This window comes from Lutzomyia longipalpis, chromosome 1, assembly GCF_024334085.1.
Source record: "Lutzomyia longipalpis isolate SR_M1_2022 chromosome 1, ASM2433408v1".
Classification (NCBI taxonomy): Eukaryota; Metazoa; Arthropoda; class Insecta; order Diptera; family Psychodidae; genus Lutzomyia; species Lutzomyia longipalpis.
In genome coordinates, this window is record NC_074707.1 from 36,679,085 (window position 1) to 36,693,109 (window position 14,025).

General features: G+C 38.0%; 1 protein-coding gene across 2 annotated transcripts in view; it reads right to left on the reverse strand.

Moving 5' to 3' along the window:
• LOC129787100 (uncharacterized) overlaps positions 1–14,025 on the reverse strand; it is a 232,590-nt gene that overhangs the window by 34,238 nt on the left and 184,327 nt on the right. For both annotated transcript variants that reach the window (XM_055822417.1, XM_055822416.1), the window contains exon 3: positions 15–159. In XM_055822417.1, the coding sequence (XP_055678392.1) occupies positions 15–159 (145 nt within the window). The remainder of the gene's footprint in view (positions 1–14; positions 160–14,025) is intronic.

Sequence of the window (14,025 nt, forward strand, 5' to 3'; positions counted from 1 at the left end):
GGAGCGATACTTACTCGTCCACCATTAAAAATTTGTCACCGTCTGATGCAACACACTTGCCCCTAAAGCTCAATATGGAGCCCTTAATATAAATTGGCTGTAATCCAGATTGAAACCATGATCCCTCCCATCGCTGGGGAAATGTGCAGTTGGACACAGCTGAAAGGAAAGTAAAAGAGGGGACATAATTAACTCACTTTGCTTACAACCGGAAGATTGCTTCTTTTTATGGCTTTCCTTTTCACAAAATGCTGTAATTCCTTTTGTCTACTATACCCTCAGAGAGAGAGAGAGCTTTTCCTCTTTTTCGGTTTGTGGGTGGTGTGAAAATTCACACTTTCACCCACCAGAGGGTTTTGTGGTTAAATTCTTTAGCTTATCACTAAATTCCTTTTGGTATTATAGCAAATTATGGTACACAGATTCTTTTCACATGATTTTTATGTGGAAAATCTCCTTTATTCCCAAAGATTGAAGATTTTTCCACTACTGGGAAATTTTTATTTTAAATCCAAAAGAACTTTTTCTCGGGAAATATTGCTTAAATGTTTCCCAAATCTGATTAAATATTTCAGATTTTAGAGAAATAAAATTAATAAATTTTGATTTTGTAGGAATTTTGGAAAATTTTAGTTAAAGTTCAAAAATCTCCGGATTAAGGAAAGTTTCCTTTTATCCATCTATCGATTGGATAAGAGGGGTTAGATTTTCCAGCAATATTATGAATAAAAAATTAAATGACTTTTTAAACCACGCCATGCCTCTGGAATATTATTACTTTCTTCCCATAAAGCTCGCCTGAGGCTCTCTTTGGGTGTCACACTCATTATTTGCATTATTTTCCACTCAGAAAGTTAATTATTGAGACAATTTTTCGTGGAAAACACCACGAGAATACCAATGAGGTTTCCATTCTCAATAACCCCCCTAGAGAATTTTGTGTTTTTTCTCCACATGCGGTGAAGAGAAGCGGCGAGATGAAAGGAGAAGTTCAAAAGTTTAAAATGAAGTGAATTTGATATATGCTTTGCCATAAGTGTCAAGTCACTTCAAAAATAATGGGGTACCAGGGCATTTTTCCATTTTCCTCGCACCCTCACCCCCGAACGCAGGGGTGTGCGATATGCCTTTCATATGGAGCTCACTTTTCAATAACCACACCAAAATGGATGTGAAGCCATTTGTTAGTGCTCAAGTTTTTTTTTTGCCCTTTTTGCGCCTCGCACTGTGCGAAAGTTCTCTCCCCCTGGAGGAGGATGGGCGGGGGAATCGCACTCAATTTTTTTCTCCTGACTTTCTCGGAGAGACACTTTTGGGTTTTCATCTTTTAGTGCGCTCCTGCCGGTGAGATGAATGATTTACGCGCGCGTGAAGGCTCTGGAAAAGTCATCAGGAAGTCCCCTTCATCACATGAATGCCTTCACTTGTTCCTCATGTGCCAACAACACCCACTTTTACCATGTCAATGAATCTGATGACACTCCAAGGTTCCACCCACACCACCACCTTCACATGTGGTGCGAGAGGCTCGACATCGCGACGCCAACACGGATTGCTGATTAAAGAGAGATGCTCTACACAACCCGCCCTTTAGCGTGAAAGTTGTTGAATTTACGTGAAAACGCAGAAAGTTTCCACGAGGAGGTGGAAAGAGCTTTAATCGCGAACAACCTTCGTTGATGGAAGGAAGTGAGTTGAGAAGCTATATATGTTTTCTCCCGTTTCCTTTGAATTTTGTTAGAAATGTCGGTAGTACAACTGTCGAAAGTGTCAAAGATACGAAGACGCGGAAGCTTTTTTCTGAGGAAATTAAAGGTAACTTACACTGATAGAAAAATTCGAGAATATTGATTTTATGAAATTTCATTTATTTTGACCTTTTTCCGGAGAATATAATAAAATAATCATGCAGGGCGTGGTTGACATAAAAGAATTAAATTATTAAATTAACCATCACACATTTCCATTTCAAAATAAGTTTTTTTTTAACAAAACAAATTGAATTACCGCGCAAACATTATATGTATATAGTTTTCTAGGAAAATGGAAAAGAAAACTCAATATTTGGGGCAATTTTTTTCCAGCTAAGCTTCCCTAAATAGAGACAAATTAGATGGTAGCGAGTAAGAAGACGTTGAGAAATTGGTGTGAATAAATAAAAAAACGCACCATAGAGAAAAGCGGCGAAATGGTGGAATTTTAAATATTTGAACTTCCGCCCATTCCTTTGGACAAGTGTGGGAGGGTGGTTTGTTCTTGTAATTCTTCTTTTCAATTTCACTGCCTGCGCATCATCATCATTCAACAATGAATGGCCACAATAGGCGCGGGTGTATGCTAAATTAATCCCCCATCTACCATAGAATTTACCCCTGCTTGGGGTCCTTTACACGAGGGGTGGGAGGGTGAATGCTTTGGGGAGCTGGTACCGCATAACTTCAATCTCTATCCATCTCTTTTGTCTTAGGAAAACCAACACTAATTAGGTTAATTGTCTATCCTCCGGTTTGGTAAATACGAGAAAAGAGGAAAAGCAAGAATTTGCTATACATTAGTCCCCATTCACATCTCACCCCGGCGTCCCCTCCCACGAACCAGGCCCATAAATAAGACAAGTATATGCGGAGGTATATATGGTGCGGAGGTTCGTAGTGCAGCCGGCAAGATGTATTGTAATGCGAAAGCTCCCTCCCAGGCATATTGTCCCGCTACAGTAAGCTCTCCTTTCTCCTATATATGTATACGCAAGAACTCATCCCTGGGAATAGTAGGATGGGAGTGTGTGAAGTAAGTGGAGATCCATCCCTATGAATGGATGCAGAGGTACGAAGAAGGGGTAGGAAAATCTGTGTGTGAATTGTATGCAGAAGAACTGAGAGAGAGAGAGAGGGAGAGAAAAGGAAAAGCGGGAAAGGGGAGAGTATTCATTTAATGGACGTCTTCCTCTCGACACACACATTATATTCAGACATGCATTAAATACCACGTTCAACAGCAAATATTCGCTCTTTGATGCTCTCTGGCAACTCACTGTTTAATTTTCTGCATTGAGCTCGACAAAGTAAATTCCAAAATTCTAATTAATGCCATTTTCTTTTCATACACCTACACTGCACTTTCGACGAGTTTACTTCACAATCGCTCCCAGCGTATGGCTTGTTTCATCCAATATTAAGCTTCCTCGCTGCACCTCCGTGATGTGCTGAAGCTCTTCTTTGATTTGTTAACATTGTTGCTTTCTGTATTGCTTTTCAAGCTCTTTTGAGATGCTTTTCCCGAGGAAGATTGAACCGTGTCTTATACAGTTATTAAATATTTGAAGAATTTTTATAAAATACATTTCAACATAAAGCTTCTTCTTTTTTTCTCCATGTTTTCGCCAATGTTCTTCAAACACTTGTGTTATATACAAATTTACTTTTCTCAAACAATGTGTAGAATTTTTATTTCTAAAAGAAAACTTTTAGTATTTAAAGTTTAAAACTTTTCCTGGGTATTTTTATTAAACACAAAACCACTGCATTCAATTAAAGTTTTTCCCTCTATCTGCACCTCATATCTCACACCTGACACCGCGGGTTTAATGTACAAATAAAATAAAAATTGGGGGCTTTCCCCCAAATAAACCATGGAGACTGAATGAAATATTAATTTGAAATATCATAAAATATGTGTTGTGGAAAAATCATTTATCGACATTTCCACTTGAAACTGTAAATATAAATCCCCCTCTTGGCTTTATTTTGCCATGGCAGTGAACCCTGTGTGCGTGTGTTGTTGAATATTGAGAGGTATTAACAATACGAGGGGGTATAATAATATATTAATCGCGAATTATTATTTCAAACTGTGTCACAGCTCTCCGATCCACCCCCCGACAGCAACCCCTTTTCCTGGGGGGCAACACTGGTAATTCATTATGGAATAAAAGAGGGGGTGGGTTTAAGCGCTTGGTGCTCATTGAAAGTCCCAATAGGGGTGGCACCGAACTAGATGACTCCATTTTGAGATCAATTTAATTATTACAGATTTTATTTAATAATGGGATGGGTTTTAAAGCCCCACTGAGAGAGCCTCTAAAGGGAGGTACCCTCATCCCCTTTGTTAGGGACATAGGGATGGGCCGATGAAGCTCTTGCAGCGCTATGAGAAATTAATTTGGGACACGTTTATGCATTAACTTTATTAACACAATTAAATTTATATAATTAAATATTGTTTTAGTGAAAATTTCCCGACCCTGCATCTGATGCCATATTGCACGGGGGCTTTGTACGTAAACGCAGGGACACATCCGGAAATGCAGCATTATCGTCATGTTAACCGCGGACATTCTCATTTCTACCAGCCGACAGGTTAATCAAATACTCTGTCTGGTGGGAGATAAAATTTTGATGGATGGTTTTTTTTTGTGTGCGCCTCTCCACCAACTGACCACCCGCAGGATGAAGTTCCCTCTGCGGGGAACAATCTCGGGGATGTTCGAAAAAACTAATTATAACTTTTTGAATTAAATTCCCAATGGAATTTTTCCATTTACTCCCGCAGCCCACATCCCCCAATGCCACCCCCGCACCTCATTCCATGGCCCAATTTTTCGACAACTTCCCCCTACATTTTTGTGCAATAATTTTTATGTTCTGCAATAAAAATGAAACATTTTACCGGTATGAACAAAAAGCGCGGAATTAAACATGAAATGTGTCTCAATGGAGTAAATTAAAAATTTTTTTTTCACCACAGCGCAATTTTAAGCGCGGGGGGTAATTTTTGGAAAAAAAAAAATTTCAGCAATACGTATCAAATTTTAGTATTGTATCAATTTTATTTTAAACCATAAAATGCACCTATGGAAAATATAATGAACAATTGAAATACAATAAAATCAAATTGAATGTCCGAAAAACACAATCAACATTAATTTTGTATAAATCAACGTTTAAATTGCCTTTGATCAATATTCAACTATTAGATTTAATTTTAATCATATTGTATCAGATTGACATGATGCAGAAGAAAAAAATATTAATTTTAAATATAGAATTATATAATTAAAATAAAATGTAATTTTTTAAATAATTTTGTGAATTAAATTTCATACAATTTATTTTAATTATTTGTACTCAAATTTCTCTTCAGCGAAATTTTATTAAAATTATACGTTAAAAATTTAAAAATTGCGTGGTTTGATCATTGAATTTTTGTATTTCAGTTTTAAATGAAAATTTAAAAATTTGTTTAGTAAAAAACAGCGAAAAAGAGGAAAAACTACGTACACATATACCGAAAAAACCCATTAATTTTCCATTGATATATCAATAGCATTTTATGTACCTACCTACCTAGCTATGTATAAAGTAAAAGAGCAATAGATATTTTCACACAAATATGTGGATTACAAAAGGCAATGCATCAACTTGTTTGTAACCACAAACCTATATACAATCCACCGGAAACCCCATTTTGTGTATCGTAGTTTGTTTTTACCTGTCGACTCTTCCGGCTGCCGAACCTCCGTGATAATTTCATTGGCAACCACAACACTAATTCAGCCGGGTGAGACAGGTGTCAAGTGGCAATTTTGCCAATTAACCCAACGGATGTCTTGCTAATTGAAAAGCCTCTCCATTTTTCGACGCGATCCTGCACTTTATTTATTATAGGTAACATTTTTTGTATCAAAGTGTCAGGGAATTTTTGGAATTTTCCTTCACAGCTTTCACTGCGTCAAATTTTGAGCTTTTATGAAAATGATGAATTCAATTAATTGAGGCAATTTGTGTGTGTACAGTTTAAAATTTATCAAAATGGCCGGATATTTTAATACTCCGGTGTGGTAAAATTAATTTTATTTTATCAATTTGCATCAACGATGAATATTGGTAGGGGGTAATGATATAAAAAAAATTAAATTAAACATCGATAATGAGCCCGGGGGAGTTGTGCCAATAAAAACATATTAAAAAAACCACCAAAAACTATTAAGGGATTTAAAGTGCTGGCGGCGACAAGAAAAATGGTGTTTATCGAGTTGAAAAAAAAAGCTCTCACCGTGTGAGGGGGGTGAAAAACGTGTGTGTGTGTGATAAGTTTGGGTGGGAGGACGATAGAAAAGGGATAAATCTTACAATGTTTTATGACACATGAATGTGTTTGTTCGTTGGTGTTTTCCATTCTTTTCTCGCCTTTTTGCGGCACACAACACCCAGGAGAGGAAGTGCAAAAAAGCTCACAACACTGAAAAGCTTTTACACACAATTCTTCCTCACTTTTCCCCAGCAATGCCGGGGTGTTTTTTTTCGTTGTTGTTGCCTCGGCTTTTATTTTGTTATGCTAGTTACACAAAAGTTCACATCTCACACCGAAAATAATATGAAATTGTGGCATGGAGAAAAAGTGGCGGAGAAAGCTTCGTCACTATAAACAATTTTAGATGTAAGGGAATCGTAATATTTTTACACCATCCCTCCATGCGCGCAAGTTCTCTGCTAGGTGGGGTATTAAGGGGGGGGGGGAGAAACATGGAAAATTTATAAAGATATTTTTCAGCATTCACCACACGCGCGCCCAACACAAAAGTCGCAGTCGGGAGCCCTATATGTGTGCCTTTCTTATGAGTCCCGGAGACCACAATAGAGACGTCTGCTTCTGTTGGGAGATTCTTATAGTGCTTTTGAGCTCCACCCATGCCAAAAGCATCCCTCATTTTATTTCACTCCTCTGGGTTCTTCTCAAGGATTCAGGAGGGGTTTATAAGTTGCAAAATCAACGTACATTTCTCTGGGTGAGATTAATTGCTTGGCAACCATCCTGTAAATCTAATGTAACAATGCGGGGATGATTTCTTCTCTATTTGGCGGAGAAATAAAAAGGAATTGCATTTACCCCACCATTGGAGACTTTAATCCTTAAAACATTGATTCCTTCTTTACTTACGTAGAAAATGCAGGAGGAACTTGCATTAAATTGTTCTAATACAATTTTATAGAAGCAATACGATAAAGTGAAGATCAATCAATCTCAAACGGAGAGGTGTAATGCATAAAATTTACAAAATGTTAATTTGTATTCCATTTGCGAATTTACACACCCCCGCGCTGCGCATACATATGTATGTATATCTGCAAAACACCCCTTCAATATTCCTCCCATCGTCTGTTATGCAATAATGTATTCTCTTAAGCAATGTTAATAGCGTTTTTGCATACAACATCGTCACGATGCGCATATACAAATAATTTGTGCAAATATTGGGGTATTTATGCAGGAAAATATATATGCGGGGGATTTGTATGTAGTTTGAGAGGAATTCCACTCTCATCTTATGGCACAAAAGAAAGTCTCACAGCAAAAGTGATTGCATCGACAGCGAGGAAAAGCAGAAAGTTCGCGATTGTGCATTTTCTACACGGGGGTGTCGTTTGAGTGACAGATCGACTTAAGGGATGAATCAACCCTGGGAATTTTCTTTCACATTCAATATCAATCCCCTTTAACACACCCCACACCTCTCTGTACGCGAGTCTCGACATCGTTGCGCGATGAAACTTTTCTCAAACTTCGTCTCATGCCCTTTACAAGCAGGTAAATAGATTTTTTTCCTCTGAAACGCACCGCTCAAAGAGGTCCTTGCTATACTCCCATAGAGTTGGCGTAAGTTAACTCTCAAGAAATAGGACGAAGTGATGGAAATTATTTTGAGAGATGACATGAAAATTGCGATAAAAATATTTCACAAGCTGCCGTTCACACAATTGGCCTCAAACTCGTATTTGCTCCTTTTATTTTCAAGAAGTCTTCAAGTTTATTAATTCACATAATCCCAACCCCAATTGGGGAACTACCCCTAAATCCTGCTCTGACTAGCAATTCTCAAAGAGTCATTAGTACTTTTGGGTGAAAATATTGCAAATAAACAAGAACAAATACCAGCAGCAGGTGCATGAAAGTTTCCCACCAAGTCTCGTGATTTTCTTAAATATTTTCCAAAAGATGTGACACATGTTGTTGAAGTTATTTCCACCCCATCAATATTCTTCTTCAAATAGCGAAAAACTTTTCTTCAACTTGCCTGCAATTTTCTTCGTGCACGCAGAGCTGCAGATATATTTATTCCACACATACCAAAAAAATCGATAAACGAATTTAATTTTCTTGGCGCTTGCATTAAGCTCAAGTAAAAATAGAGTTTGGAAATTAAATTGAAAATATTAGGAGGTGAGAAAAGTCGCAAAAGTCGACGAAATGTTGACAATTCCATTTGAATTTTGGGAGCTTTGGTGATGAATGGAGGTGTTTTCAGTGAAGAACATAATCCATCTGCATCAACAACTTTGACTTTACTTTGTATTATCAGTCTTGTTTTGACAATACTAAATGTAGAGGAAAATTTACAAGAGGCTCCCAAGTAGTCTTTTTTAGTTGATTTGATAGAATAATTAATTTGCTTTAATTAGTCTGATTTAAATTATTCGGAATATATTTTAAGAAATTTGTTGAGATTTTTTAATTCATTTACAATAGGAAGACAACTTGGAAGATTTACAAAATTATAAGGAATAAAAAATCTTGATTTTTAGTTAAAATATTTTAGCTCAAAGAAAACAGAAAAATCAATTTTTTGGTGGTCTGGGAATTTTTTTTTAGAAATATCCTAAAATCTCTTTTAGAAATTCTACCTCTAATGACTTTATTCGCTTACTTGGCCACCCCTTGGAGAAAATCCCAAAACGATGCATTCCCTCCTGGGAAGAAAGTTCTTTGGGGAGAAAAGCAGGAACAATGTGTGGTGTTTAAGTGTATACCAGCTTGGAGACAAAATGGGGATCGATGTAGCCAGACAGCCGTAAATCCTGGCACGTTTTACGTTCTTGCCAAGATTCCAGAAGTGACAAACACAGTGCCATAATGCGGATGATGAGCGAACGCCTTGGCGATTTATTGACAGGGATCTAATCGAAATTTTTCGTCATTTATCTAGTCTTACGGGTTGGTGACTTATGCGGTTCTTTATATAACATAAATTCCTTCACCCCCGGTGTGGAAGAGAGCTTATATGTGGAGGGATTTTTATTTTCATTGCCCCTCCCGGGAAAGGTGCATCTGCATTTGTGATGGGGAGTGTAATGGATGGGTGTTTCTCATGCATTTTCTGGGTCTTGTGTGGAGCTCACTGTGCCATTTCTCGCATGGATTATGAACCATGAAATATTTTATGATTTTCCCGAGATCAATGATAATTTAGTGCGCGCGGGAAAAGCAGTGGCGAAGTCATAAAAGCAGAGCGACTGATAAAAACCCCTTTGGGGTGTATGTATAATATGCAGAGGGATGAAACACAAGAAACTGTGTCATCCCCCAAACCTCCAACCCAACCCCCTCCCTCGGAAAAAGAGAATGAAAATTTATTCCGCAATATTTTGGTGGTAGCACAACATGATGCACGACATACTCGAGAGGGCACACAGCACAGTATGGAATGAGAAGGGGAGGATGGAATTTTTTTTTTCGGAAGAAGAAACTCCCTGAAATTTTCTTCAAAAGAATGGCTTCTTGTTTTATAGCGTACTCACATTCAATCATTGGTGATATTGCGCAAAGAGCATTGCGCTGCCATTTGGTTTGGAATAAACATTGAGATAAATATACTCTTATATCCATTTTGTCATAAATAAATACCAAAATTCATTTCACAAATAAAATATTCATACGTCTTCTATTTAATTTTTCCTTTCATTCCACGCTCGTTTTGTTTTTCTCCCATTCTGGGAAAATTAAGGCGAACATTTTTGGGGTGCTCCCAATATAGCAGAGGGATGTTTTTGCAATGAAAAATGTTTGATTATTGCATGAAAAATGGTGGGGTGGATTGATCCATGAGGTAATCTTCCTTGTTTACCCCCCAAACAAAATTCTTTAAAAAATTCCTCCTCAAGGAAAAAAATACTTGAAGACATATTTCTGCTTTTAGCAGGAAATTTCATTAAATCGCATAAAAAAACATTCAAGCAAAAAACGGAGAGCATAAATAAATAAATCTTAATACTTTGCATGTATCATTCGATACATTTCGTGTGCTTAAAATTTTAGGAAAAAATCCCTAAAAATTCTTTAAACTCAAAACTGCTTGCATTTTATTTTCCCCAAAACCCAATATATAAATTTTTTGCCATCATAAAAATATTTTCCCAGAGTTTGGGGGGAGGGGGAAAAATATTTACTCTACAAAAAACCATCATTTTGTGGAATAACACTCCCAAAAATGCGCGGATCATCAATCACTCTCAGGTGGGTGGTTGACTCGTAGAGCGCTTTTTTTGTGTATGCCATAGCACTGTCGCTCTGGTGGATCGCTGTATGTGCCAACGAACCCCATCTGAGCCCAGCATTTTCCGCGGAAGACGTGAAAAAAAGTCATCCCCATTCCGTGAGGGGTTGCGCGACTCGTGTGCTCCATTTGATTCATTCACTGAACCCAACCGCTCCGTCCTCTATTTGGTTTTGCCAAAGGGGATTGTCATCCGCCCATTGCAGAGACCCCCATTGCATGTTTCTGCACGTGGCAACATGCGGAAACAGGAGATTTTTGAGTGGTGGTTTTCCTTTGATCTATAAAGCACACTTTGAAGGTAATATTGCCGAAGGTTACCTACGGAATCACAGAATTATACCTACCTACATATGTATGTACATTAAAATGAAGAGGGATGTGGAAAACTGAGCCGCGAGGCCTTTTAATAAGAGACGCGTGCGATATAAAGGGTAGTTAAAGAACCTTGATGTGTTTGGAAAGGAAGAAGCAAATATAATGAACATTTCATGGGAGTTTTGAGAGTAAATTTTAAACAATGAAACCGCAGGTAAAAAATACAAGATCAATTTGAAGACCTAAATTAATGATGAAAAAATAATCATCACATGAATATCCAAGTAAATGAATTTTCCTCCCTTATGTAAACTTTTTAATTAAATTCATTTCAATATATAATTTAAAGTTAACCCATCCAGGTCTTTTTATTATGAAAAAAATAATCTCTATTTAGCACACCTTTAGAAGGTAGAGACAAGGACAAGAAGTGTGGCTCGTTAACCCTTTTAGCGGTGAATACCGCGTCATTTTCTCTGAGTGCTCTCTCACCCAAAGTATAGTGGGGTGTTCAGGTGTTTTGTCGCATATATAGCGATTGTATGGAGTGTATTGTTTCAAGCAATTTACATAGAGACATAAATAAATAAGGACATAAATGGGAAATTGGGAAACTTGGGGTTCTGTCGAGGGCTATAAAATAAATGAAATATTGCTATGCATTACGTGCTCACGACTCCCGAAAGTTTCTCGTTTTTTTTTTTTGTTTCTCCTCCTTTGCCGGAGCTCTCTTTTAATCCTACCGAGGCTTAAAGCGGGGGTAGGTAGCAGTAAAAATTCCTGCGGAAACTTGTGATCAATTTAAATTGTCTGTTAGCATGCAATAAATGGTTATAAGGGATGTGACTATGGGGGTGGTTGGGATACTGTTTGAACCTCATCAAACTGACCATTTGTGCGGTTTCTGCGAGGTTTCTCTTGGCATCCTTGTGTGTCCTTCCTTCACTTGACTCAACACACGTAATCCCCTGACTTTAGCCCAAGCAATTGAATACATGCGACAGTTCACCCTCCCTCTCTCTTTCTCTATTTCTGCAACATCCCCTGGAATTCTCTTGCACAACCCCTCGAGTCTGACAATTTCCATTAAGATGTCTGTGGTTTTTGTGCACCCTTCACACACAGCGAGCATCGTCTTAATAATATTAATAACTCAATTTCATGCAACTCCAACGCATTAGCGATCCCCCTCCGGGTGCAGTCACCAAGGTAGGTATAGTGTGGGTGGAAAGCCAAAAGGAGAAGGAATTTGCACGACACACGCGTTCCGCATGAGGATCCTTTGATGGGGAATTTGAGTGTGGTTTAAGCCTCGCTCCACCGAGACCACCACTCGTGCTTCGCTTCAAGGAACAAGAGAAGCCTCCCTTTCCTCGCGCCGGAGATGCGTGATGCAATAATTCTCGAGAAATAACAATGAAACCACTGAGACACCTAATATCGAGAAATTGCCGTTGAAGGCAACACACCAAATTTTGTGAGATTTAGTCCTACTCCAAGGATCAGGCTAAATTAAGGAGGTTTTGTGGTTTTCATGTGATGAAGACGTCTTCATACACCTTTCCTTGGTTTTGGTATTATGTAAGTTAAAAGGGAAATATTGCAAAATGCTCTTTGACTGAGCAGCGCATAAGCACTGGTTTCCTTTTGATGAAGAGATGATGAAACAAGAAGAGAATTATTCCTTCTCTATATATTTCATTCAAAATTAGGATATGTAGCTTAATGAAAGTATGTATCATAGAACAATGACTAAGCATCTAAAGTTTGGGGGGACTTCATTTCGCATTCTAAAGCACGTTTGATGTGTGTTTGCGAAAACGCATACTAAATAATTTTAAAATCTTTGTCGACCCGAAATACCGATTTCCTCCTTTTGCAAGACAAACTCCAAAAGGTGTTTAAGTAGTTTAATTTGCAATGTAAATTTTGCCACATACTCTCGGCACAGTTTAAATTCAGCTCAACAAACAAGTTACCAAAAGCGCTTGAAATTTTCAGACAGACGGCGAACATGGAGATTCAAATCCATTATTTATTCCCTCTTTGGTAGTTAGTTTATTCTTTGGATGATTGAATTTCCTAAAACAATCTCCCCACACATACACACTCCTAATACTTCAAAATGCAAAATTTCCTAACAACTTTTCACGCATTATTCAGATATTCTCCCATATGTGTAGATACATACATACATATGAGAACATGGTAGCTTTTGCAGAGAGAGCTTTCCACTTGGGAGATTTTTCCATTTCAATTATGATCTCGAAAACGACGCTAGCAGCCAGTGAATTTCCCACGCAAAGCTCTTTACGAGATGATTCTTTCATGGTGGAGTTTATGGGGAAAGTGCGAAAGATATTTTTTCAATTGCAACAGCATTAGGGACGTCAAATAATTCATCTACGAGAGCATCGCCTCAAAAGACTTTCCATGGAACATCTTAACATGTTGTGCCGTTAACTCAGGCATCACTTGACGTAAGCTGATTTTCGAACTATCCGATTTTGATTATTTTATATTGAAAGTGAAGTAAAAAAATCAATTTTAGGATTTTCTTCAAATTTGTTTTTGGAAAATTTTTCTTTTATCCATTAGACCTCCAATATTTTGGGAAATTAAAGAAAAAAGAAATTCTAAATCCATTTCTAAATCGTCTAAACTCAAGCAGGTTAGAGGGCAGTTATCAGGCTCGTAAATAAGGGTAGAAAAAGGAATCATCCCCTAAAACAAGCAACAAATCTCTTCTGCTTTTTAGACTATATATAAAAATCCGGAAAAATTATCACTCACTACACCACATTAGTTGATTGAGGCGTCGTTTGGGGGGTGTGTGTGATGAAGAAGTTTATTAAGAAAGACACCCACACAGTCACGTGTGAGCTTCGTGTACGTTTTCTGTTCCTCTCTTCGTCTTTTATTATTAGTTATATAAGACATAAAATATATCCTGAATGCGTCTCGCAAGGAGAGTGTGAATGTACCATTGAGTCTTATGATGATGTTCGGGTGTTGTATTGCGTGCTCCATCCATCTCTTCATCCCTTGCACACGCAGCGTACGACAGCGCAAATGGGGCGGAAGGAAATTGTACGGGAGCAAGGGGTGGAGGTGGTGCGGAGGAACAGCTTGTAACTGAATATCGTACACACCATCCATATGAATAAACATATAACAAGAATATTGTTAACTTTGAGTACACAACGATGTAAATGTGCGCCTATGCTTGGGGTATCTTGTATCTTTTCTCTTTTCCTACCCCCACCGGGTGTGCCCGCACCATCATTGTCGTCTCAACTTCGCATTATCGCACACATTCGCTATATATACCCCTAAAAATATCCACCCACTCCCCACACCTCAAGAGAACCCCTTGGGCG